This window comes from Dromiciops gliroides, chromosome 5, assembly GCF_019393635.1.
Source record: "Dromiciops gliroides isolate mDroGli1 chromosome 5, mDroGli1.pri, whole genome shotgun sequence".
NCBI lineage: Eukaryota > Metazoa > Chordata > Mammalia > Microbiotheria > Microbiotheriidae > Dromiciops > Dromiciops gliroides.
This window is the reverse complement of record NC_057865.1, coordinates 281,726,270-281,753,020: the sequence shown is the minus strand read 5'-3', so window position 1 is coordinate 281,753,020 and position 26,751 is coordinate 281,726,270. Positions and strand designations below refer to the sequence as shown.

Below are 26,751 nucleotides of genomic sequence, written 5' to 3'. Positions count from 1 at the left end.
TTCATTAATGTAAAGTCTCCAGAAAAGAAATATCTGAGTAAAAACCATGAAGCCATATCTTTTAGGATTCAAAAATATTTGCCATCTACTTGTCCTTGAGTCATCAGCAAGATTCAGACTGAAAGATTCTACAGCTGAGTGAACACAAAAGTAAACAAACCACTTTAGTTAGCCTCTGGAAATTTAGAAGCTAAATAAAAATGGAAAATATTTTCTCCAGATTGTAGCAACCCTTAAGTGCTACAAAGTTGGCATTTTAATCACTGAGAGGTCAAGGAACTGGTAGGAGGGATACTGGGGAAGTGGAATGAACCCGAAGGTTGCTTGTGTATGTATGGGGGAGCAGGGGGGATCAGAAGGAAGAATCGGGCATGATTCCAAGATTTTGAACGTTGATAGCCAGAAGATGGTGATTCTATCAACAGAAATAGGGAAGTTGAGATGAGGGGCAGGATAGTGGGGAAGGGAAAAAAGGATGTTTCCTCTCTGTCAAATGAACTGGAGAAGGCCATGGCAAACCACTCCAGAATCTCTGTCAAGAAAACCCCAAATGGGGTCACAGAGTCAGACGTCACTGAAACGCCTGATAACAACACATGTGTTAGGTACTATGCTGAGCACTTTACAGATATTTGACAATTTTTTTAGTGAGGCAATTGGGGTTAAGTGACTTGCCCAGGGTCACACAGCTAGTAAGTGTTAAGTGTCTGAGGCTGGATTTGAACTCAGGTCCTCCTGAATCCAGGGCTGGTGCTCTATCCATTGCACCACTAGCTGCCCCATTGACATATGTTTGATCTCATTTTATTTGATCCTCAAAATAATCTTGGGAGGAAAGTGCTGTTATTATCCCCCTTTACCATTGAGAAACCTGAGGCAAACAGAGGTTAAGTGACTTGCCCAGGGTCACACAACTTGTAACTGTCTGAGGCTGAATTTAAACTCAGGCCTTCCTGACTCCAGGCCTGGTGCTTTCTTCACCGACCTCTTCCTTGCATAAGGGAAAGACTTTATATAAAGTTTGTCTAGTCCGGTTGTTCATTTTATAGATGAGGAATTGAGGTCCAAAGGGACTCCCTGATTTGCCTCATCAAAGTCTTACCGGTAGTAAGTAGCTGAGCCGAGATTTGACCCCATGGCTTTAGACTCGAAATTCATTGTTCTTTATACTGCCTCATTCTGTCTCCATCATCTACTGGAATTATTTAGTAGGCAGCTGACAATCTGTGACTGATGATGGGCAGAGACAGAGATTAGGATGAGATACCTAGATTCAGGAGTCATCTACTTTCATGGAGATCTCCCAGGCTCCCATGGGTTAAAGTATAATCTGGAAGAAGGAAGTATAACAGAGGAAAGAGAGTCCAAGACAGAGCCCTGGGAAGTGTCCCTTTAAGGGAACAAGAGACAACAAGCGAGTTTACCAAAGGAGACCAAGAAGGGTTGGTTAGACTGCTAGGAGAAAGAGCCAGAAGGAGGTGTTGTCACAGAGGGGAGAAGGGGTGGCTAAGAGCATTAGATGCTCCTGAGAGTTCAGAGGGACTCAGGGCTGAGAGAAGGGCCCTGGATTGAGCCTTCAAGAGACGGCTGGTATAGTCTAGGACTGTACAGTCAGTTGTCCTAAAGTTCTGGGCCTGGACTCCAGGTTGGAAGGGATTGAGGAGGGTTTGTGTATTGGGGAAATGATGGCAGCAAATGGAAATTATTCTTTCTGGGAGTTTGTAGTGAAAGGAAGAAGTGGTACCTCTCGCCAAGTTGTTGATTCTTTTTTCATGATTTTCTTGTGTTGCTTTCATTTCTCTTCCCAATTTTTCCTCTGCCTCTCTTGATTTTTTTTTTGGGTGAGGCAATGGGGGTTAAGTGACTTGCCCAGGGTCACACAGCTAGTCAGTGTTAAGTGTCTGAGGTCAGATTTGAACCCAGGTCCTCCTGACTCCAGGGCCGGTGCTCTAACCACTGCGCCACCCAGCGGCCCCTCTTACTTGATTTTTTTTTTTTGAGATATTTTATTTTTTCCGTTACATGTAAAGATAGTTCTCAACTTTTGTTTATACATGCTTTACACTTTCAGATTTTTCTCCCTCCCTCCCTCCCTCCCTCCCCCCTCCCCTAGACAGCAGGTAATCTGATATAGGTTATATCTATATATATCTATACATATACATATAGATATATATATACACACACATATATATACACATAATAACATTAATCCTATTTCTGCATTAATCCTGTTACAAGAGAAAGAATCAGAGCAGTGATGCAAAACCTCAAAATAGAAAAAAAAAAACAACAGCACCCAAAACAAAAGAAATAATATGGTTCAATCAGCATCTATACTCCACAGTTCTTTCTTTCTTTTTTTTTTTTCTTGGATTTGGAGATCCTCTTCTATCATGAGTTCCCTGGAACTCTTCTGTACCATTGCATTGGTGAGAAGAATATAGTCCATCACAGTAGGTCAACACTCAATGTTGATGATACTGTGTACAATGTTCTTCTGGTTCTGCTCATCTCACTCATCATCAGCTCACGAAAGACCCTCCAGGTTTCTCTGAACTCTTCCTGCTCATCATTTCTTACAGCACAATAGTATTCCATTGTATTCATATACCACAACTTGTCCAGCCATTCCCCAATTGATGGGCACCCCCTCAACTTCCAATTCCTTGCTACCACGTAAAGAGCAGCTATAAATATTTTTGTACATGTGGGTCCCTTTCCCCCTTCCATGATTTCTTTGGGCAAAAGACCTAAAAGTGGGATTGCTGGGTCAAAGGGTATGCACAGCTTTATCGCCCTTTGGGCATAATTCCAAATTGCTCTCCAGAATGGTTGGATCAGCTCACAGCTCCACCAACAATGCATTAGTGTTCCAATTTTCCCACAGCCTCTCCAACATTTATTATCTTCCTTTTTTGTCATTTTAGCCAATCTGATAGGTGTCAGGTGGTACCTCAGAGTTGTTTTAATTTGCATCTCTCTAATCATTAGAGATTTAGAGCATTTTTTCATATGGGAATAGATAGCTTTGGTTTCTTCATCAGAAAACTGCCTGTTCATATCCTTTGACCATTTCTCAATTGGGGAATGACTTGGATTCTTATAAATTTGATTTAATTCCCTATATATTTTAGAGATGAGGCCTTTATCAGAAGCACTGGCCTCAAAAATTGTTTCCCAGCTTTCTGCCTCCCTTCTAATTTTGGATGCATTGCTTCTGTTTGTACAAAAATTTTTTAATTTAATATAATCAAAATCATCCACTTTGCATTTTATAATATACTCTATCTCATGTTTGGTCAAAAACTGTTCTCCTTTCCAAAGATCTGATAGGTACACTATTCCTTTCTCTCCTAATTTACCTATGGTATCACCTCTTATGTCTAAATCATGTAACCATTTTGACCTTATTTTAGTATAAGGTGTAAGATGTTGGTCTAAGCCTAATTTCTGCCATACTATCTTCCAGTTTTCCCAGCAGTTTTTGTCAAATACTGAGTTCCTATCCCAGAAGCTGGAGTCTTTGGGTTTATCAAACACTACATTACTAGTGTCATTTACTACTGCATTTCCTGAGCCTAGCCTATTCCATTGATCTACCACTCTATTTTTTAGCCAGTACCAGATAGTTTTGATGACTGCCGCTTTATAGTAAAGCTCCAGGTTTGGTACCGCTAACCCACCTTCCTGTGAATTTTTTTTCATTATTTCCCTGGATATTCTTGATTTTTTGTTTTTCCAGATGAATTTTGTTATTATTTTTTCTAGCTGTATAAAATAATTTTTAGGTAGCCTGATTGGTATGGCACTGAATAAGTAAATTAATTTAGGCAGTATTGTCATTTTTACTATATTAGCTCTGCCTATCCATGAGCAATTGATATCTTTCCAATTATTTAGATCTGATTTGATTTGTGTGAAGAGTGTTTGGTAGTTGTGTTCATAGAGTTCCTGGGTTTGTCTTGGCAAGTAGACTCCCAAGTATTTTATATTACCTACCGTTACTTTAAATGGAATTTCTCTTTCTATCTCTTGCTGCTGGACTTTGTTGGTCATGTATAGAAATGCTGATGATTTATGTGGATTTATTTTATATCCTGCTACTTTGCTAAAGTTGTTAATTGTTTCAAGTAATTTTTGACTTGATTCTCGAGGATTCCTTAAGTATACCATCATATCATCTGCAAAGAGTGATAGTTTTGTTTCCTCCTTGCCTATTCTAATTCCTTTAATTCCTTTCTCTTCTCTGATTGCTAAAGCTAACATTTCTAGGACAATATTAAATAATAGGGGTGATAATGGACATCCCTGTTTCACCCCTGATCTTATTGGGAAGGCCTCTAATTTATCTCCATTGCATATAATACTTGCTGATGGCTTTAGGTAGATACTGTTTATTATTCTAAGGAAAGCTCCCCCTATTCCTAAACTCTCTAGTGTTTTTATTAGGAATGGGTGCTGTACTTTGTCAAAAGCTTTCTCTGCATCTATTGAGATAATCATATGATTTTGGTTGGTTTTCTTATTGATGTGGTTGATTATGTTAATAGTTTTCCTAATGTTGAACCAGCCCTGCATTCCTGGTATAAATCCCACCTGGTCATAGTGTATTATCCTGGTGATCACTTGCTGTAATCTCCTTGCTAATATCTTATTTAAGATTTTAGCATCAATATTCATTAGGGAGATTGGTCTATAATTTTCTTTCTCTGTTTTTGCTTTGCCTGGTTTTGGTATCACCACCATATTTGTGTCATAAAACGAATTTGGTAGAACTCCTTCTTCACCTATTTTTCCAAATAATTTGTATAATATTGGAATTAATTGTTCTTTAAATGTTTGGTAAAATTCACCCGTAAACCCATCTGGCCCTGGGGATTTTTTCTTAGGGAGTTCATTAATAGCTTGTTCAATTTCTTTTTCTAATATGGGTTTATTTAAGGATTTTATTTCCTCTTCAGTTAACCTGGGCAGTTTGTATTTTTGTAAATATTCATCCATTTCATTTAGATTGTCAAATTTATTGGCATACAGTTGGGCAAAATATTTCCTAATTATTGCTTTAATTTCCACTTCATTGGTGGTAACATCACCCTTTTCATTTTTGATACTGGTAATTTGGTTTTCTTCTTTCTTTTTTTTAATCAAATTAACCAGTATTTTATCTATTTTATTGGTTTTTTCATAAAACCAGCTCTTAGTTTTATTGATTAGTTCTATAGTTTTTTTGCTTTCAATCTTATTGATTTCTCCTTTAATTTTCAGGATCTCTAATTTAGTGTCTAATTGGGGATTTCTAATTTGTTCTTTTTCTAGCTTTTTAAGTTGCATGCCCAATTCATTAATCTCCTCTTTCTCTTTTTTATTCATGTAAGCATTTAGAGCTATAAATTTTCCCCTAAGCACTGCTTTGGCTGCATCCCATAGATTTTGGTATGTTGTCTCATTATTGTCATTCTCTTGGATAAAGTTATTGATTGTTTCTATGATTTCTTGTTTGGCCCATTCATTCTTTAGAATGAAATTATTTAGTTTCCAATTGATTTTCATTCTACTTTTCCCTGGCTCTTTCTTACATGTAATTTTTATTGCATCATGATCTGAGAAGGATGCATTTACTATTTCTGCCTTTCTACATTTGACTATGATGTTTTTGTGCCCTAATACATGGTCAATTTTTGAAAATGTGCCATGTACTGCTGAGAAAAAGGTATATTCCTTTCTATCCCCATTCAATTTTCTCCAGACATCTATCATGTCTAACTTTTCTAGTAATCTATTCACCTCTTTCACTTCTTTCTTATTTATTTTTTGGCTAGATTTATCTAATTCTGAGAGGGGGAGATTCAGATCCCCCACTAGTATAGTATTACTATCTAATTCCTCTTGTAACTCATTTAACTTCTCCTCTAAGAACTTGGATGCTATACCACTTGGCGCATACATATTCAATATTGATATTACTTCATTATCTATAGTACCTTTAAGTAAGATGTAATTTCCTTCCTTATCTCTTTTAATGAGATCTATTTTTGCCTGCACTTTGTCTGAGATAAGGATTGCTACCCCTGCCTTTTTGACTTTAGCTGAGGCATAATATATTCTGCTCCAGCCTTTTACCTTTACTCTGTGTGTATCTCTCTGCTTCAAATGTGTTTCTTATAAACAGCATATTGTAGGGTTCTGGTTTTTAATCCACTCTGCAATTCGCTTCCGTTTTATAGCAGAGTTCATCCCATTCACATTCACAGTTATTATTACTGACTGTCTATTCCCCTCCATTCTATTTACCCCCTTTGTACTTTTCCCCCCTTCTTTCACCCTATTCCTCCTCACCGACGTTTTACTTCTTACCCCTGCCTCCCCCAATCTGCCCTCCCTTTTTATCACCCCCCTCTCTTTTCTTTACCCTTTTCTCCCTTGCTTTTGTCCTCCCTTCTCAGTCCCCCCCTTTCCCTTCCCCTTTTGTTTCCCTAAAGAGTGAGTTAAGTTTCTTTATCCCAATGAACGTATATGTTATTCCCTCTTTGAGTCAAATCTAATGAGAATAGGGTTGAAACCATGTTCCCCCCTCCTTTCTTTCCCTCTATTATAATAGGTTTTTTTCCACCTCTTCATATGATATAATTCATCCCATTCCACCTCCCCTTTCCTCTCCTCCCCATAGACTCCCTTTTTATCCCCTTAATTCTTTTGTATCATCACATCAAAGACAATTTATATTTATCCCCTCTATATAAAGTCCTTCTCTCTGCCCAAATACATTTACAGTTCTTAAGAGTTATGAGTATTATCTTCCTGTGTAGGGATATAAACAGTTTAACCTAATAGAGTAACTTTTTTTTTCCCCCTCTGTTTACCTTTTTAAACTTCTCTTGAGTCTTGTATGTTGAGATCAAATTTTCTATTCAGTTCTGGTCTTTTCACCAGGAAAGATTGAAAGTCCCCAATGTCATTAAATGTCCATCTTTTCCCCTGAAAGAAAATGCACATTTTTGCTGGGTAATAGATTCTCGGCTGCAATCCAATCTCCTTTGCCTTCCGGAATATCATATTCCAAGCCTTGCGGTCCTTTAATGTTGAAGCTGCCAGGTCCTGAGCAATCCTGACTGTGGCTCCATGATATTTAAATTGCTTCTTTCTGGCTGCTTGGAGTATTTTCTCCTTCACCTGATAATTCTGGAATTTGGCTACAATATTCCTTGGAGTTTTCCTTTTGGGGTCTCTTTCAGGAGGTGATCGATGGATTCTTTCAATGATGATTTTATCCTCTGATTCTATGATATCAGGGCAGTTCTCCTTAATAATTTCCTGGAATATGGTATCTAGATTCTTTTTCTGGTCATGGCTTTCAGGCAGTCCAATGATTCTCAAATTGTCTCTCCTCGATCTGTTTTCCAGATCAGTTGTCTTTCCAATGAGGTATTTCACATTTTCTTCTATTTTTTCATTTTTTTTATTCTGCTTGACCGATTCTTGGTGTCTCATGGATTCCTTTTCTTCCAACTGTCCCACTTTAATTTTTAAGGCATTGTTTTCTTCAGTGAGATTATGCACCTTTTTTTCCATTTGGCTAAGTGAATTTTTTAAGGTATTGTTTTCTTCAGTGAGATTATGTACCTTTTTTTCCGTTTGGCTAAGTGAATTTTTTAAGGTATTGTTTTCTTCAGTGAGATTATGCAGCTTTTTTTCCATTTGGCCAAATGAATTTTTTAAGGCTTTGTTTTCTTCAGCTTCCTTTTCCAAGCTGCTGATTCTTTTTTCATAGTTTTTTTGTGTTGCTTTCATTTCTCTCCCCATTTTTTCTTCTACCTCTTGCAATTGATTTTTAAAATCCTTTTTGAGCTCTTCCAGGAAGGCTTTTTGTTCTTGCGACCAATTCACCTTCCCTTGTGAGGCTTCAGATGTAGACAATTTGAGGCTATTGTCCTCATCTGAGTTTGTGTTGGCTTCTTCCCTATTGATACAGAAGCTCTCAATGGAGAGGGCTCTTTTTTGCTTCTTACTCATTATTGCAGCTTATTTATTTATTCTTTAAGTTGAGGTCTGCTCTGGGGGCACCAGGGTCCCTGTTTTGGGCTTCTTGTGCAGGTGTATAGGTGCTGTGTGACCGGGCTTTTACTCTGAGGCCTTTATGGTGTGTGGAGATCCCCTGCCCTGCACTTCCTGTCTGATTGTGCTCGGCCAGCCAGGTGCAGGACCCCGGCGTCTGATCCCGCCGTTCGTGGCCCTCTTAGCCGGTGCAGGTAGGTTTTTCCACTGTCCTTCTTGGCCACCAGATTTTTGAACCAGGTTCCGGGAGCCTCAGTTGTTCGGCTGTGACCCGCAGCTCCTGCTGATTTGCCCCGACCCCCTCGGCGCTGGGTTGCTGCCCTGCGCTGGGCCTCCCTTTTGCCCGAGTCAGACCGACCTTTTCCTGAAGTCTTCTAAATTATCTCTGGTTGGAGGACTGTGTCTCTCTGTCTCTTTGCAGGTTCTGTAGTTTCAGAATCCGTCCAGAGGCTTGATTTAATGTTCGTTTTGAGGGAACAGAAGGAGAGCTCAGGCAGCTTGCTGCTTCCTCTCTGCCATCTTCCTTACTTGATTTTTAAAGATCCCTTTTGAGCTCTTCCGTGGCCTGAGGCCAATTCATCATTTTCTTTTGGATGTAGCAGTCTTGACTTTGTTGTCTTCTTCTGAGCTTGTGTTTTGATCTTCCTTGTCGCCATAGAGACTTTCTATAGCGAGGGTCTTTTTTTCTGCTGTTTGCTCATTTTCCCAGCCTATTTCTTGACTTTTAACACTATGTTAAAGTGGTGCTCTGCTTCCAGGGTGAAGGGCGCATTGCCTTAAGCTTCAGGGTTTTTGTGCAGCTATTTTCAGAGATGCTTTTAGGGACCTGTAAGTTTTCAGTTCTTCTAAGGCGGTATGCTCTAAGGAGAGGTATGTTTACTGCTCTCCTTGCCTGTATTCTGGTGTGGGAATAGCCACAAGCACTCTTTTCTGTCCTGGACCTGTGACCGGTGTCCCAGCTCCCCTGAGACCACAAGTGATGGTGTGCTAGTGCTCCTCCTCGACCTGGGACTGAGACCCAGGATTGTGACCCAGATCCAAGGATGGGCAATGCAACAGAGTCCTGCCCCCAGGGCCAGCAAAAGGAGCTCTTGTAATCTTCTGACCATTTGTCTGACCCCTCACCATCTGGGGGCTGAGGGGTCCGCAAACCACCATTTATTGATTTGCTCCCCCAATACCTACTGCTGGTTAGTTGGGGCACAGCCTTAGCTGGACTGTGCTCAACTCTTACCTCAGTGCAATAGGCCTTTCCTGCCAAACAGATTCTAAGTTGTCTTGAGCTGGAAAATTTTTGTCACCCCATCCTTTTGTGGGTTTTGTTGCTCCAAAATTTGTTTGGAGGCATTATTTAAAGTTGTTTGGAGGAGTTTTGGGAAGAACTCAGGCAAATCCCTGCCTTTTCTCTGCCATCTTGGCTCCACCCCTTTCTTCTTTCTTTTCAGTTTTTATTGATTGATTTGGGGGAAAAATAGCTCTTAGGCTCTCTATTTTATTTGACTCTTTTTATTATCCCTGATGATATTTTGGCTTATAATGTATTATCTCTTCTCTCCAACCCCTACCCCTCCCTTCATAAGGCAAACATTTCTTTCTTATAAAGACTTTTCTTATGGCCCACATTTATTTACCTTTTAATATTTCTTTTTGCTTCCCTATTTGTATTTCTCAGTTTCTATTCAGCTTCACTCTTTTCATTACGAATGCTTAGAAGTTGTCTATTTCATTTAAGGTCCATCCTCCTTGCCCCCTCTAGAATTCATATTCTATGCTCTTCCTTCCTTTGTAGTAAGTAGCTTCTAAGTCTTGAGTGAATCCTGAATGTGGTTCTTTGGTATTTGAAGTGTTTCTGGCTACTTGCAATATTGTTTTCTTTGACCTGGAAATCCTTAGTCTTAGATTTTAGCTGTGACATTCCTGGGAGTGTTAATTTTGGGGTTTATTTCAGGTGGCTACCAATGGGTTCTCTCTATTTTTACTTTTTATTACTTACAATTTGTGAGCAGAGTGCCTGGCACAGTAATTGCTTCATAAATGTTTGCTGACTTGACTTCACTTTATTTTCTGTTCCATGAGATCTGGGCAGTTTTCTTGAAACATGATATCCATATTTGTTCTTTACCCATCATATCTTTCAGATAGTCCAGTGATTTTTAAATTATCTTATTAAATTCTGCTTGGTCCAGTCTAGTTTTCGAGAAGTCTGTTGTTTTGGTAAGGTTTTAAACCTCTCCTGTTAAGCTGTTAATCTCTTTACAAGCCTTTTTCCACAGCCCTCACTTCTTTTCTAGTTATTTCCTCCTGTGTTCTTGTTTAATATATAATTTCATTTTAAATTCCCTTAAAAAATCAAACAAAATGGGCTGTTGTCCTGAGTTAGGGGACTAATTCCAAGATGGGAAACCCCTGGCTCAGGCTCTGGTTGTCCCTTCTGGAAGACTCCAAACCTCTAGCCTTGGTCTGGGGTGGTGGGTGAATCCCAGACCAGTTCTGAGCATGTTCTGACCATAGCTGGCCTACCTTGGAACTCTGGACACTGACTCAGTGGTTCCAGAGTAGCCACCCTCATCACTTACCTGCAGGTTTAATTTATGATCTTGGCCTGGAAAGATGAGAAACTATATTTTCTCCTTTGATTTCTTAATCCAGGAATTTCTTCTTTGACTTTAAATCACTGCTTGGTCTGATGTTCTTCTTAGATCACTGTTGCAACAGCTGTGGGGGAAGCCGGGCTGCACTGCTTTCTGCTGCCCCACTGTTTTGCCTCTCAATGCAGAATATTTCCAATAATGGCATATGCTTGAGAGGAGGCAAAAGGGAGATTGTTGAGGAAACGTGTGATTGGAAGTGGGGGTGGGACAGTCGTGTTGTGTAACAGTAAGAGCGTTAGGTTTGTAAAGCACTTCCCATACTTGTCTCATTTGCTCCTCACAGCAATCCTGTGAGGTAGGTGCTGTTATCTGCCCCGTTTTACAGATGAGGAAACTGATGTCAAGAGACCCTGTGACTTGCTAGTGTAAGTGTCTGGGACAGGATTTGAACTAATGTGTCCCTGATTCTGAGTCCGGCACTTTGGTCATTACAGCAGGGGCATCACACTCTAGTACAAATGAGCTGTACTGAAGGATCCCTCGTGGGATTGACTTAGAAGACCACAGTCCCATTATCTGTTCTCTATCATGTGTTTATTGAGTTTGTTAAATATTTCCCAATTATGTTATAATCTGGTTCCTGCCTCCTTGGGAGTGACGCAGGCCATGGTGAGGCCCTTGGACACTCTGTACAAAGTGATCTCCCCATGTCTCATTGATGCTTTTGAAATGCAAGAAGACATAGAAGGAGGTGAATCTTCTGTGGTGACCAGTGGTTTTTGAAGGGATGCCAGTGGAGCATATATTCTGTTGGGATCTTCCAGTTGGAAAGGCTTTGTGCATGGGCCCAGGACAGGCGCTGTCCACCGGCTGAGGAGTAGCCCATGTTAGGAGACTCCTCGGCAGGCAGGCTTCTGAGCAGTCCAGGGCTATGCAAGCTACTGGTTCAGATGCCCAGCCATGACTTCCCACTTGTGCCAGTGGACGGGGTGCTCCTACTGGTCAGCTCACCTCTTCCTGAAGTGTGATCAGTGCTGCCCAAGAAAGAGCCTTGATGAAAGAGTGTTGTTTAGCTGTGCATTTGGTGTTTACCAAGGCAGCCTGGTGTTGTAAGAAGTGTGCAGGCTTATAATGTGACTGATCTTAGCTCTTACACTTCTTACTAGCTCGGTGACCGCAGGCAAGTCACTTTGCCTCTTGGAGAGTTTATTCCTTATCTATAATATGGCAGCTACCTCCCTCATAGGGTTGTTGTGAGAAATTCCTTGGTAATCCTTCAACTGTTAAATAAATGTGACTTATTAGGATAATTTCTTTAGCTGGTTTTTTTTTGGCATTGCTAAATTTTAGGGCTAGCTTATTTGCTGTGCTATCCTGAGGCGCCTGAGGCTCCGTCATGGCTGTTGCTGCCTAATAACAGCAGAAAATCTCCGAATCCCCATAATTCCTTTAACAAAATCCTCTTGGCTCCAGGCATGTCTTGTCTTCAGCTCTGGGTCCCAGCGAGGATCTCTTCTCCGGGGCCTGGCAGCATCTCACCATGTGCAGCTCTCACACTTCATTCCCATGTAGCCAGAGCAATCAGCCTCTTGCAGATGATTGTCGGGCGTATGATCAGTGTGGAAGAGTGTTGAAGATCAAACTTTGCCACTGACCACGCCTCCCCATTGGTGGCATCTGACAGTGTCAGCAGCAGCTGCTGCATCTATAGAGACTGTGCCTGAAGGTTTGCAGTGCCCTGCACAGAGGCCTTCTGACAACCCCGGGAGAGAGGTGCTCTCGTCATCACCCCCATTTTATAGATGAAACTGGAGAGCAGAGGAGCCAAGTGACTTGCCCAGGGTGATATGGCCAGGCAGAGTCTGAGGGATCATTTGAATTTGAATCTTCTTAATAACAAGGTCAGGGCACTGTGGAATTTGCCATCTAGATCCCAGAGGAAACTTAAATCCTGCTATAGGTTGATCTTGCCATTCCTTTAGCAGCTATTAAATTTTTTTTTTAGGCAATTGGGGTTAAGTGACTTGCCCAGGGTCACACAGCTAGTAAGTGTTAAGTGTCTGAGGCTGGATTTGAACTCAGGTCCTCCTGAATCCAGGGCTGGTGCTAGCAGCTATTAAATTTGATTAGGCAACTGTTTATTAAGTGTAGTCTATGTGCAGAGAGCTGCCCTTTGTGTTGTTAGACACAAGACTCTAAGGAACAAATGTGATCCCAGAATCCCCTGGTAATTTTTGCCTAGTCCTGGTCTCTCAGAGTAGAAGGGAACCCAAGAGGTCACCTCATCTCACCTGTACCTGAACAGGAATCCCTTCTGCAGTGGTGGGGATTCCTTTGTAATTCTGGCCAATGATTTATTTCCCCAAGGTGAGTATCTTAAAAAAAAAAGAAAAAGACTTCAAAGCTCTTTGTATGTGTTTTGCCATCCAGGAGTCATCATTCCTTCCTTGTTCTGAATATTTAAAAATCTAGATCAGTATAAACAGATCAGTTTCTTCCCCTAGTTGCTCACACATGGAAACATGACCCACTTTTCTTTGTTGCTTCCATTCACTGCTTTACTTTTGAGGTTTGGAATAAAAATATTGGACCGTGAGGCCCTTGCATAAATTAAATACAAAATACATGTGGAAGTAAATTTGAATTTTCCATCTGAGTGTTGTTTTTCAGCATTTGCATGCATTTAATTTATTTCTCCAGATTTACAAAGTAACTGTCTCCCACTATATAACTCATCACTGAACTTCTCAGGCGATAATAGATGAAAGAAAATGTTTATCTCGACAGTGACCTCCATTTGAAATCTTTAGAAGGCATTTTTTTTTTTTGCCAAAACATTTTCTTTACGTCTTTTGCTCAAGTCATGTAATCGAGGCAGATTAGTTGTTTGGCTCCAGTGATGAATGCATATATTTCAGTTTACCACGCACCCTTAGGAATCTGAGGGTTTTCCTTGAATCACAGGAAAAGGAGTCTTGATATGAATAAAAAACTGGCTTTATTTCTTCTTTTAGGGATAATAATGGTTGGTGTCATTGTTGGCTCAAAGAAGACTGGTATCAACCCGGACAATGTGGCCACTCCTATTGCTGCTAGTTTTGGGGACCTCATTACTCTGGCCATATTAGCCTGGATAAGCCAGGGTCTTTATGCCTGCCTTGGTAAGTATTCTTTTTTTTTTAAGTGGGGCAATGAGGGTTAAGTGACTTTCCCAGGGTCACACAGCTAGTAAGTGTCAAGTGTCTGAGGCTGGGTTTAAACTCAAGTCCTCCTTAATCCAGGGCCAGTGCTTTATCCACTGCGCCACCTAGCTGCCCCCTTGGTAAGTATTCTTAAAATAAAATAAGGCAAAGACACTGCAATAATAATATCATCCCTGTGCTAAAATTAGCTGCTACTGTTATAAATAAGGGGATTTATTAACCTGATTAAATGTTGTGCCAGTTGATGGGCATCCTCTCAGTTTCCAATTCTCTGCTACCCCATAGAGTTATTACTATGATTTGTTTTGTACTGATGGGGCCTTTTCCTTTTCCTCTGGTGTCTTTGGGTGTTGTATTTCTTGCCTTCTCAGTAGGTGGGGGAGGTTGGTGGAGGGAAGGAGATAATCCGGAACTGAACTGAAAACAAAACATTTACAATAAATGGTATTAGTATGGTGATCCCTATTTTATCAATGGGGAAGCTGCGGCTCAGAGAGGTCACCAGGGTCAGTCGCATGCTAGAAAGTGGTAAAGCTCAGAGCCCTAACTACATTTTCTTTCTGCCAATTGAGCTCGCATTCCCCTCAGCTGCTCTCTTGGCCATGGGTAAGGACTTCGAGTGGACAGCACATTCACAGGACGTAACTCAAGGTGGTGGGTTGTTGAGTAATAAAGGAAGGTGTTCATCTGCAAATGCTCTCTAAAGTTCTTCAGCCAATCCTCCTATCTTACGATTGAAGCTGGAGGGGATAGACTATCTAGTATAGTCCTCTCATTTTTCATTTGTGGAAACTAAGGCCCACGGAGATTAACTCAGCCAGGTCATAAGTAGCAAGGCTAGGGTTTAACTGCGTGTTCTTCGACTCCAAATATGTGCTTTCCTCCAACAAACTACATCGTTAAACTAATGATTTCTAACCGGTTTATTAAGGGGGAGAATGTATTTAGATTCAGATAAAAAAACAAAACAAAACAAAACAAAAAAACCTTCCATCAGGGCAGCTAGGTGGCGCAGTGGATAGAGAACTGGCTCTGGATTCAGGAGGACCTGAGTTCAAATCTGTCCTCAGACACTCAACACTTACTAGCTGTGTGACCCTGGGCAAGTCACTTAACCCCAATTGCCTCACCAAAACAAAACAAAACAAAAAAACCCTTCCATCCATGACCTAAGGCATAGAATAAAGAGAGGGTGCCCAGATGTCACAGCTCTCTGGCCTTCAGTTTGGTTGATTGGTAAATGCCCAGCTGGTTTCAGAGGCTCACCATTTGTGTCCCATCCACAATATCGAGGGAACCCTCCTAGGGCTGCACAGGATCACGGGTGTTTGCCCACGTGCCTGGCCGTCCAGCTGCAGAAGGCAGAGGGAGTGTTCAAACCCAAGGTTAGGGGCATCTCTACCAGTCCTTGCCATGAGCCAGGCCCTGGGCCAAGCACCTTGGACGCCTCTCACAACCTGGGCCCTCATGTACTACACTGTCCTGGGGCCCTGGCCTCCAACTCCGGCTTTCTTACAGGCGCAGGCTTGCAGTGCTCTCCCCCTCCCCTCCTCCAGGTCTTAGCTCAGTACTCCCCTCTGCAGGAAGCCTGTCCCACTGAAGATCGCCTCCCATTTACACTGTGTCCATGTGTCTTTAAGCAGCTGGTGGTTCAGCGGATTGAGGCCCGGCCTGCAATCAGAAAGACCTGGGTTTAGACACTTCCTAGCTAGCTGCGTTCTCCTGTCCAGGTCACTTAACTACTGTCTGCCTCAATTTCCTCAATTCTAAAACGGGAACACATAGCACCCCTCCCCAGGACCATTGTGAGGATCAGATGTTCGCCCATTTTTCAGCTGTGTCCAACTCTTCATGATCCCATTTCGGGTTTTCTGGGCAGAGATGCTGGAGTGGTTTGCCATTTCTCTTTCTAGCTGATTTTGCAGATAAGGAAACTAAGGCAAACAGGGATAAATGACTTGCCCAGGGTCACCCAGCTAGGGTATGAGGCTGGATTTGAACTCGGAGATGAGCAAGACTTCCTGACTCCAGGCCCAGCTCTCTATGGCGCCACCTAGCTGCCGTGAGGATCAAGTGAGATGGCAAACCATAAAGGGCTTGATTAACACCAGCTTTTACACAGTTGTTGTCAGGGGGCCCCTCCCTTTAGATTCGGCTCCTTGAGCTCATCAGGGGCTGCTACACAGTCGGTGCTTAATACGTGCTTGCTGATTGATTGCCCTGGTTGTTGCAGGGATCTCACTCACTGGTGTCATCGTACTGGTAAATAAATAAAATCTAGATTCTTGGTGTTCCAGGTTTTCCCTGCTGCAGTCCCAGGTAGACAGAGGAGTTGAGAATAGAATGCAGTTATCCCTTCCGCATCTCAGGGGTTGGGGCATGGAATCCTCTGCCCTCCCCAATCTGGAAAGTCCCCGCAGAATTTTTTGGCCCTCCCTTCATACCAGAGAAGAAGTCTGAATTTTTCCTTTTCTTTTATGGGGTGTTTACAAGCACCTTATTGTAAAACTTGGGTTAAGTATTTGGTCATAGGCTCTGTTGTCTTCTGGCCTTCCCATGCCATCTGTGGCTTCAGCAAAACTTCCCCCAAATGTCCATTTAATTTCTTAGGTGATGGGCAGTTGATATTTGGAAAGGATCACTGTGCTGAGCTATTGAGAGAGGCAGTGTGGTGTCGTGGGTGCACAGGTATCCAGACAGGAAGACCTGAGTTCAAATTCAGCCTTCAACACCGTGTAGTTCTGGGCAGAGTACCTCCGCTCTTTGTGGCCTGTGAAGGTCCCTAAGACTAAGGCCAGGCATGGTGGCTGATGGGTATTGGCAATGGCATTTCCTCACCAAAAAAGAGTTCCTCCATTGCTAGAGTCACAGGGACTGCTTCTCCTCCCCTTCCTGGCCCTTCACTGACCCAGGAGCCACAAACTAGAGGCTAGGGTTGACATAGGAGGCCAATAGGTGGTGCTCCATGTCCTTACTCCACTGTTGGCGCTTCCATGGAAAGAGAGCTACAAGGTTAGCCCATTGTTCTGAGCTCCTCCCCCGGCGTGACTGCCCACCAGGATCATCCTTTAGATTTGTATTGTGGTTTATGGTTTTCCATTTGATCCTCTGAGCTCTGGGGTGCAGGCATGGGGGCACTGCTGGTTCTCTTCTACACTGGGAGAACCGATTCCACTTAGAGGGTTCTGTGATTTGGCTGAAGTCCCATAACCAAGAAGTGTCAGAGGCCAGGTCCCACTGCTGTGACCCATCTTGCCACCACTCAAGTAGAAGGGAAGCAAAGGTGGTAAGGGGAGACCTTTATGATTCCTGCATTTCCTCATGAGGACTCCTCTGATAACGTGCTGGCTTCTGTGAGATGAGGCACTGGCGCATGGAATGCTGAGAACATGCGGTGACACTCGTGTACAGCAGTTGTACCCTAGGATTTAAATCTGGGAAGAAAATTAGAGATACTTTAGCTGAAGCAATTAAAAAGTGGTACTGACTATCCATAGCCAAAATACTTTTGTCTGCTTTCCTGTATTAACATCAACTTCATTTTGCTACAGAATCAGAAGCTATCAGGACTAGAAAGAGCCTTAGGGATGGTGTAGTCTTGGCTCCTCATTTGTTAAATAAGGAAACCGAGGACGTGAGACTCATTAATGGGCAAGCACCTAGTAAGTCAGGGGCAGAGTGGAAGAGGTGATGATCATTCCATACTGTTACTCATAGACAGGAGCACAGTTCCCTCGCGCTAGTACGTACAGGATTATTACGTTGCTTTGAAAAGTTAGCATCCCTTAGCATCTTTTCTTTTTTCTTATTTTTTTTTTCAAACCAAGCTGTTTGAGCATGTCTCCTTAGGATGGGTTCACGTAAAAAGACCAGCTTAACTGAAGCGATGACTAGCCTTCCGCTGGTGCCCTGGTTTTACGTTCCCAAGGTTGCAGTGTGTGAAGACCCCAAGCTCTCGTCTTTAGACAAGCCCAAGGATGTCCCCTTGGGAAGTACTAGCGAGAACTTAGGTTCTGTTCCATAGAGGTTTTTACTGATTTCAATAGCCACCTATGTGGGTGTTCACATGTGGAAACTGTCCATTTCTCAGGCTGAATCTTGAAGGCGATGAAGGACCCTTCCAGACTGGAATCCTTTCATCCTAATGAACCCCCTCAGTGACAGCTGGGAAATGCTTTCAGCAGGTTGGAAGAGCAGAGGGAGCTGTACGTCATGAAAGATGGATGTCACGTCGAAGCACAGAAATAGGGCCCGTGTTCTGTTCAGAGATTCCTTAGTGTAGTTTGTCTCCATCGCAGCCATTAGACCACATCTCCCTTGAGTTCCAGAGAGCGTCCATCTCTTCTCTCATTTGTTCCTGACACGGCCGTCCCCCCGCAGGTCTTCCCTCCTCTCCCTGGGTTTTCATCAGTGGAACATGCTCCGTTCTCTGCCCACTAGATGGAGCTCTCCCCCCAGACTCCGTGCAGGACCCTCTCTTCTGGCTCCAGACCTTCTCCTGGTGATCTGAGCCCTTGGGTTCAGACTGCTCCAAGGCCTTGGTGCTGAGGCTGGGTCTCTCTCCTCAGTGCCGGCCCCACACTGACCCCCTGCCCCCAGATGGGGCTCTCTGTCTCCCCTTCTCAGTATAGCCCTGGCTGGATTCTGCTGTGGGAGGAGGGCACCAGCTTCTCTCTGCCCCCCCCCCAGGTTTACCATCCCGCACTCTTCTCCCTCTCCCTTCCCACCTATTCAGTGGCCAAGTCCTGTCAGCTTTACATCTGTCATGTAAATTGTGGGTTTCCCTTTCTCTTCACCCCCCAAACACCATCCCAAGCTTCTCCTAAACTCTTCCGATAGCCTCGGACTGCATCCCTACCTGCTTGCTTCTTTCCTCTCCAGCCCACCCTCCACAGAGCAGCCTGAATATTTTTCCTAAAGCACAAATAGGATCCTACCACACCTTTCCTCAAGAAACTTCCGTGGCTCCCCATCGCTTCCAGACTCTTCAGTTTGACTTCAAGTCCCTTCACAGACTAGCTCTCTCTGCCCTTCTAACCCCACTTGACCTTGCTCTCTGTTCTGCCCTCTCGATTTTCCAGCCATACCGACCCACTTCTTCCTCAAGCCTGGCTTATCCCTCATCTCATCCATCACCAGCCCCTCAGGGTCCCTGGTTCCCCAAGACCTATGGGACGCCCTTCCAGATTCCCCTCATTGTTAGTGTTCTCTCCATCCCCACAAGATCACGTCAGTAATTAATCTGTCTATGCCCTCTGTATCCCCTGGGAAAACACAGGCTCCCTGAGGTCGGGGGCTCTTTTTCATTTTGTCTCTGCATCCCTAGCGCAGTGCCTGGATTGCTCAGACCAGGTGCTTAATGGACAACGGCGCATGAGAATTATTAGATGCTTTTATCTCTTCAGAAATGGACACTCAGAGGCTGGGACCTGAGCCCAGGGCCTCTGACGTCATAGCAAGTGAAGAGTGAAATGCAGGGAGACTTTTTTTCGGAAGATTTTTTGATGCCTTTTATACTTGACATGGCAGCCAATTTTTTGTTATAAAGCCCTTTCCCCTCCCCTACTGAACTTGCCTTTGTCACAAAGAAAATTGGTTAAGCAAAGGAAAGACTTCATCCATTGATGATAAAGTTGTGTTTACAGTTGCAGAGAGTTTGATAAGCACCCTAGATGTCCTGGAATGTGATTCCTAGTTCATGCAAATCATTATATTAACCGTGAGCTCGTCTGTCAGGCTTTTCATTTAGAAGGGGCTATTTTGTGTTTTCATTTGATGCCACTGTCATGGTTGGTTTTAAGCTAATGATATCTCTTTGCAAGATCATATCATTAGTGGTTCACAAGTCCCCTCTTTTCATGTTCAGTCATCTATAACAGACTGTTATCCCTAAGAAAACCAAGGTTTGACATGTTTCTTTATTTGCCAATTTATTCCAGTCCTACTAATTTTGATGGAATTTGGTCGGTTGGATATAGGTGTAACCATGCCAGTTCTTCTTGATGCTGTGATGCTATTTGTGGGGACCAGGAAGGAAGGTGACGTTTTATAGGCTCTTACAATAGAACAGAATTCTTGTAAAACACTTGGGTTAGCCATATTGTATCAACATTTCCCCACTGATTGCATAGTTTCTTTTCTTATGGTGAAGTCTAAAGACCTGGACAATTCAGTTATTTAACAAAATCATTCATTCAGGACCAGCAGGTGCAGTGGGCTCTTTTTCCTGTGTTGAAGGGCTAAGATTTGAAAGGATAATGTCTTTAGTTACTGGTTTTATTCTTTATCCATTTTACCTTAAATGTTTGAAGATGACACCGATTTTTTCTCTCAAGTTAGGATAGATTACTGACTGGATTGAATTAGACAAAGCTTTTCTTAGAGTTTTCAATGCCCCCTTCCCCTCAGGTCCTCCAAGGTGAGCCGCTGCTTGCAAATGTAATTCCTCCTGACTGAGAAAGTCTTAGTTGAATCCTTATCCAGAAATGCTGGCATATTGTGTCCAGTTCTGGATGTCCCAATTTTAGGAGCACGTCCAGAGGAGGTCGGTCAGAATAGTGACCCCCTGTGAAGATCACTGGAAAGAACTGGAGATGCTTAGCCTTGAGAAGACTTACCTGGAGGGCGGTGAGGGACAAGTCCCAGCTGTCTTCAGCTGTTTGCAAGATTGTCGCGTAGAACAGGGTTCTGCTTGGGCCTAGGGGCAGGACCAGGACAGCAAATTGAAGCTCCGCCCAAGCTTCTTGAGGGCAGGGATTGTTTTGATTTTGCTTTGGATCCCCAACAGCTCACACAGCACCTGACACACAGTAAGGGTTTAATGCTTGTTGATGGTTATTGGTGCAGGCTCCGGCTACTTCCAAAGACAAACCGTGTGCACAAAATGAATGTGATCAAAGAAGCAGGACCAGAAAAGGGTGTCATTGGGGCGTGTGGCCTGATTGACTTCACCAGGGGACTCATCCAGGAAAGCCCCCACTGTGCTCCATCGATCCTTTCTGAAGGCCATGTGGGAGAACTTGGGCGAGAGCTGCTTAGAATGAGAAGGGGTGAGAGCTCGTAGCCTGCGTTGTGTCACACAGAGTCTGAGCAGGCTCGGCCAGGGTCAGCATTTATCATGTGCCTGCTGTGTGCCAGGCATTGTGCTAAATGCTGGAGATACAGTGTGAAAAGAAAGACAGATTCTGTGAGTCCTGAGGTCCTTTTGAATATTGCGATTCTCTGAATTGGGTGGAAAAGGAGAATGTGAATCCAGACTGTAAATTAATTTTTTTTCATCCTCTAAAAATCATTGATAGGGGCAGCTAGGTGGCGCAGGAGGACCTGAGTTCAAATTCAGCCTCAGACACTTAACGCTTACTAGCTGTGTGACCCTGGGCAAGTCACTTAACCCCAATTGCCTCACTAAAAAAAAAAAATCACTGATAAAATGACACAAAATAGAATGGCTGTGCAAGACGTCAAATGGGAGGACACGTAAATGGCTATTTACTGGGGAAGTCTCTGCAGAGGGGCTTTCTTGGGAAGCAGGATGTCTTGTCCAGAGCCATATACTGAGAGTATGTCATCAAATGGAACCATTTGTTTTGTTTGTTTGTTTTTGTGGGGCAATGGGGTTAAGTGACTTGCCCAGGGTCACACAGCTAGTAAGCGTCAAGTGTCTAAGGCCAGATTTGAACTCAGGTCCTCCTGAATCCAGAGCAGGTGCTCTATCCACTGCACCACCTAGCTGCCCCGGAACCATTTGTTTGTTTAATTTAATCCCTATGATTATGGGTTCCCAGCATTTGTTAGCTCATTCATTCCACCAACATGTGTGCAGAAGATGGCACCAGGCTGAGGGGTGGGAAAGGTCACAATAAAGATGACCTGGAGTGTCTTCCATTCTAGGTGTGACACGAGGCTATCAATCCTTTGTTTCAAATTGAATTTTAAAATTGGATTTGCAGTAATGAAGAATTTCAGCTACATTTCAGGACCTTACCCAGCGAGAGAGCAAATACTTTCATCTTAATATAAGATATTTAATCAGTTAAAAACTTTGGCTTTCTTCAGGCTCGCATGGCAATCCATATACTTAGTTCTCAGTTACATTATTGAATCTTCTTTGAACCACACCTTAACTGGAATTAATGTTTCTTTTTATATTTTAGAGACATATTATTACATAGCTCCTTTAGTGGGTGCCTTTTTCTTGGCGCTGACTCCTATATGGATCGTGATAGCTGCCAAGCATCCAGCAACAAGGACCGTTCTCCATTCCGGCTGGGAGCCCGTCATCACAGCCATGGTTATAAGCAGGTGAGTGTTAGATGGCAGACAATGTGGGCATGTGGGCAAGGTGGCTAGCGGGAGTAAAAATGTCGTTATCTGGCCTGGCATTTAGAGAATTCTCCAGTGATGAGGGAAGGAGAAAACAAGGGTGGTTGAAATCCAGAAATGGAAAAATCCTCACTTTTTCAGGGAAGGTTTTCTAGACAAGGGGCTGTTTTGGTTTGGCTTTAAAGGACACATTCAATAAGCCAAGGAAAAAAGGGGGTTTATGTTGAGTCATTCTTTTCTTCTAAAAATGGGTTTGTACTTTTCACCCCATATTTGGTTTTGAAGGTGGAGGGGGGGGGATGTAAAAAAAAAAAGCACAAATATATTTTGATGTAGTGGATCGAGAGCTGGCCTCAGAGTTGGAAAGAGCTCGGTTCAAGTCCCACCTCTGACACAACCTGCTTGTATGACCCTAGCTAAGTCATTTGCTTCTAGTGCTCTTGGCAACTCTCTAAGACCAGAAGTTGCAGAGCAGGTGTCGACCTGCATTAGGAGATGGAGTTTCCTCCTCTGAGAGTTCACTCTGCCCGGGACATCACAAGTTCCAGCCCCATCTCTAGCCTGTTTTTGACCATGTCTGTGACATACTGGGATGGAGGCCTCTGGGTGTGGAATGTGCTACCAATTCCAAGAGGCCTCTTCTCTACAAGTCATGATTGCAGGGCGGTGGAAGTGATGGGCCCATATAGGTCAGGGCAGACCTAGAGCCTGGCTGGCCTTCCTGGCTCCTGATGCAGGCTCTTGGTCCTCTCTCCCATCCTGTGCCTCCCTCAGATTATTCCTTTGCACCCAACATGGTGCCTCCCTTCACAAGAATGGTAGATAGTTCACAATCCAAGGCAGTGCAGGATCTAATGACTGACAGCGGCACAGACCTGTGAAGTTTGGAAAGTGCTTTACATAAATGATTCCATTGCAGCCTCACAACCTGAGGCAGCTACTCTGGCTTTTATGGTCTCCATCTTACAGATGAGGATACTGAGACTTAGAAAAATCGCATGGGGCAGCTAGGTGGCGCAGTGGATAGAGCACCGGCCCTGGAGTCAGGAGGACCTGAGTTCAAATCTGGCCTCAGACACTTGACACTTACTAGCTGTGTGACCCTGGGCAAGTCACTTAACTCCCATTGCCCCGCCAAAAAAAAAAAAAAAAAAAAAGGGCAGGTTTTCTGTGTAAAAATATGGAGTGTGAATGAGTGTCTTTTTTTCTTCTAAATGTTGCTGTTTTATATTTCAGCATTGGGGGCCTTATTCTAGACACGACAGTATCAGACCCGAATTTGGTTGGAATTGTTGTGTACACTCCAGTTATTAACGGTAAGACCTAAATAAGATTGTTAGTGAGTCTTGGAATAGTTGTTCAACAAATAAATGTCTAATAAATTCTAAGATCTACATCTTGAGGGTTTTTTCTTCTTCTAGGCTATTGTTCCCAGGTTTTGACCTTAGTTTCATTGGTCTCAAGATCTACCCTCCTCATGTAACTAGAAATATGAGCTTGTGAGTCATGCAGACTTGGTGCTTGAGAGAAAAGGGTGAGAGGGGCAAATGCTCTCTTGTGTAAAGAGTGTTCAGTTTCAGGTCAGCAGACTCGAGTTCGGATTCTGCTCCCAGTACTTGTTATCTGGCCTATCACTTAGCTACCTTGAGCCATCAGTACAAATGAGGTGTTGGGGAAGGGGTGAGAGGGTCCATCCTTGAGGATCATTCCCCATCCAGGGTCTGACTAGAATCACAAAAAGACTCCCTCATACCCAGACTGTAAGAAGGGAAGATGAAGCATGAGTGGGACCTCCATAGGAAGCTGATCTCTGCCTGAGGCTATGGACAGGGAGTATGCTGACAACTGAGGTGAGAAGTCTGGGGGCCAGGGCATGGACGTGTCTGTGCCAGAGGAGGAGTGGGATAAGCTGTTGCTCATGGGAAAGGGGCTGAATCAGGCCATGTTACGATTATGAGCTGATCCTCATGACTTTACCGAGCTCTGCAGAGCCAGGAAATGCTCCAAGGGGGATGGGCATCCTGCCGCTGTGTGACCTTTGAACCTTGGAGATGTTTTATAGACGGGCCCCATGGGGATAACGACATACACAAAGCGAGCAGAAGTGCGCTGGCCAACACTGCTGCCCACTGCCAGGGAGGCTGGTCAGGACAGAGTCCAAGGGAAAGAGGGATCCGAACATTATGGGGCTTCGTAACCCCAAAGAGAGAGGTCTGACAATCCACAAAGGAAAACCCAAGTGGATGAAGAATACCTGTTGTTCCGAAGATAGCGTGCAGTTAGACGGGCCACCTACAGACTTAATCCATATGGGGCTCTTTCACTTGTTGTCTCCTCTGACTGGGGCTCTTTGCCGCCTCTCCATCTGACTTCCTTCAGGTTTCAGCTAAATTCCACGTTCTGTAAAAAGCCTCTCCCAGTCTCCCTTAATGCAAGTGTCCCTTTATGATTATCTCCAATTATCTCATGTATATTTTGTTCGTCTGTGATTATTTGTGCTTGCAATTATCTCAGGCCATTCCCTGACACAAAGTTCATCTTTTTAATACGAATGTTCTCCCAGAGATGCTGCATTGTGATAATCACAGAATAACACAATCCCTGAAGAAATGAAATTGCAAGTGACCTGCAAGCAGTAGAGTGATCCATAGTGGGCAGAATTGGCTGCCACTCATCGCCAGGGATAACTGGCACATAAGTGGCAGAAGGGATATGCCAGGAGGACAAGGATCTATGATTTTATCTGCAGGCAGACTCTCTCCCTGGCATGGATTCCATAATTTAGTGGATGAGTCTTAGTGGTCTTAACTGTAGACAGGTGAAGTCACTTGTCTATGTTCACAATGCTCTTAAGCATCAGAAGTCAGATGTGAGCATAGCGTGTCCTGACTCTGATGCTCGCCCTTTATCACCCATGTTATTCTGGCTCTCTGAAAAGCGGGCATCCAGGAGAAGAAGGGAAGGAGGCTGTCTTCCAGAGAGAACAAAGGCTCAGGGCAGTACAGAGTATTAGAAGACCGACTTTGCTGAAGATTTGTAGAACGCCACCACAGAGGTCCCAGTCCTTTGAAATGGGATGTTCCTTAGGGGTGTGAACACAGAGCTTCGTGTACCATCACCGCCAACCCCCAACGACTGTTCTGTAAATAGAAGGGACGTGGTGTCACTTCTGGATCATTTTGGTGGACCTGAAGCCTAATTCCTCACTGGCATTCCTCTACCATCTTGTAAGCTTCCAAGTTGTTCCACGACCTGCCTGCCTATTTGTTCCTTTGTTCCTGGAGGAAATTCTCTAATAGTGTGGACACCTCCCATTTAAAAGTCATTTCTTCTTCCTCCAGTTTCTCATTTTTTCTGGACCTCTTGATTATGCTTATTGCACATAGTAGATAGTTAACTAATGTTGACTTAACCCAATTCAGACTTTTAAAAACTTCTATCTTTTGTTTTTCTATCACCCACTTATCCCTTCTCCACTTCTCTTGTAATAAAAAAATAAAAGGGGGCGGGGGAACCAGCTCAGTAACCAGTACATCAATGAAAACAGTGGCTATCCATTTCTAGCCCTTTTTGGAAAAGAAAATAGGGGCATGTTTTCCTTTGGGTCCAAGCTCGACTCTTTTAACTTTACAGAATTCAGTTTTATTTGTTCTCTCATTCTTTCCATTTACCTTGTTGTGGTCTTTATATAGGGGGTAGCTAGGTGGTGCAGTGGATAGAGCACTGGCCCGCAAGTTGGGAAGACCTGAGTTCAAATCTCACCTCAGATACTTACGAGTTGTGTGACCCTGGGAAAGTCACTTAACCCCAGTTGCCTTAAACATCCAGGGCCATCTAGTCATCCTGATGCATATTTTGCCACAAGACCCAGATGGCTCTGGCAGAGAGAGTGAAGTTGGTGACCTTGCACAGCCCTCCCTCATTTAAATCCAATCCACTGCAAGTCATGATATCACCCTGATACTGCCTAGGTGGTGCAGTAGATAAAGCGACAGCCCTGGATTCAGGAGGACCTGAGTTCAAATCCAGCCTCAGACACTTGACACTAGCTGTGTGACCCTGGGCAAGTCACTTAACCCCCATTGCCCCACAAAAAAACCAAAAACCAAACCAAAACAAAAAAGAATGAAGAACAAACAACAAGAAGTCTTTGCGTGATTGTTTTTGTGGTTCTGACTTCTATACTTTGCATCAATTTAAAATGTCTTCCCATGCTTCTCTGTATTCACCATACGCATCATTCCCTGCAGCACAGTAGTTTTCCATCACATCCATGAGCCATTCTCCAGTCGACGGGTTTCCATCCGTATCGGGTTCTTGATTACTACAAGTGCTGCTATAAATATCTTGGCTATGGAAGCTTTCTCTTTTTTTTTTTTTTGGTGAGGCAATTGGGGTTAAGTGACTTGCCCAGGGTCACACAGCTAGTAAGTTTCAAGTGTCTGAGGCTGGATTTGAACTCAGGTCCTCCTGAATCCAAGGCTGGTGCTTTATCCACTGTGCCACCTAGCTGCCCCTAGGAAGCTTTCTCTTTATCCTAAGACTCCTTGGGTATGTCAGAGGGTACGGATGGACTTGCT

At 43.5% G+C, this 26,751-nt stretch overlaps 1 protein-coding gene across 4 annotated transcripts in view; it reads left to right on the top strand.

Moving 5' to 3' along the window:
* The window catches only part of SLC41A2 (solute carrier family 41 member 2), a 142,184-nt gene that overhangs the window by 59,005 nt on the left and 56,428 nt on the right, over window positions 1-26,751 (top strand). For all 4 annotated transcript variants that reach the window (XM_043965642.1, XM_043965641.1, XM_043965639.1 and 1 more), the window contains exons 6-8: window positions 13,661-13,807; window positions 22,003-22,150; window positions 23,408-23,487. In XM_043965642.1, coding sequence (XP_043821577.1) covers window positions 13,661-13,807; window positions 22,003-22,150; window positions 23,408-23,487 — 375 coding nt within the window. The remainder of the gene's footprint in view (window positions 1-13,660; window positions 13,808-22,002; window positions 22,151-23,407; window positions 23,488-26,751) is intronic.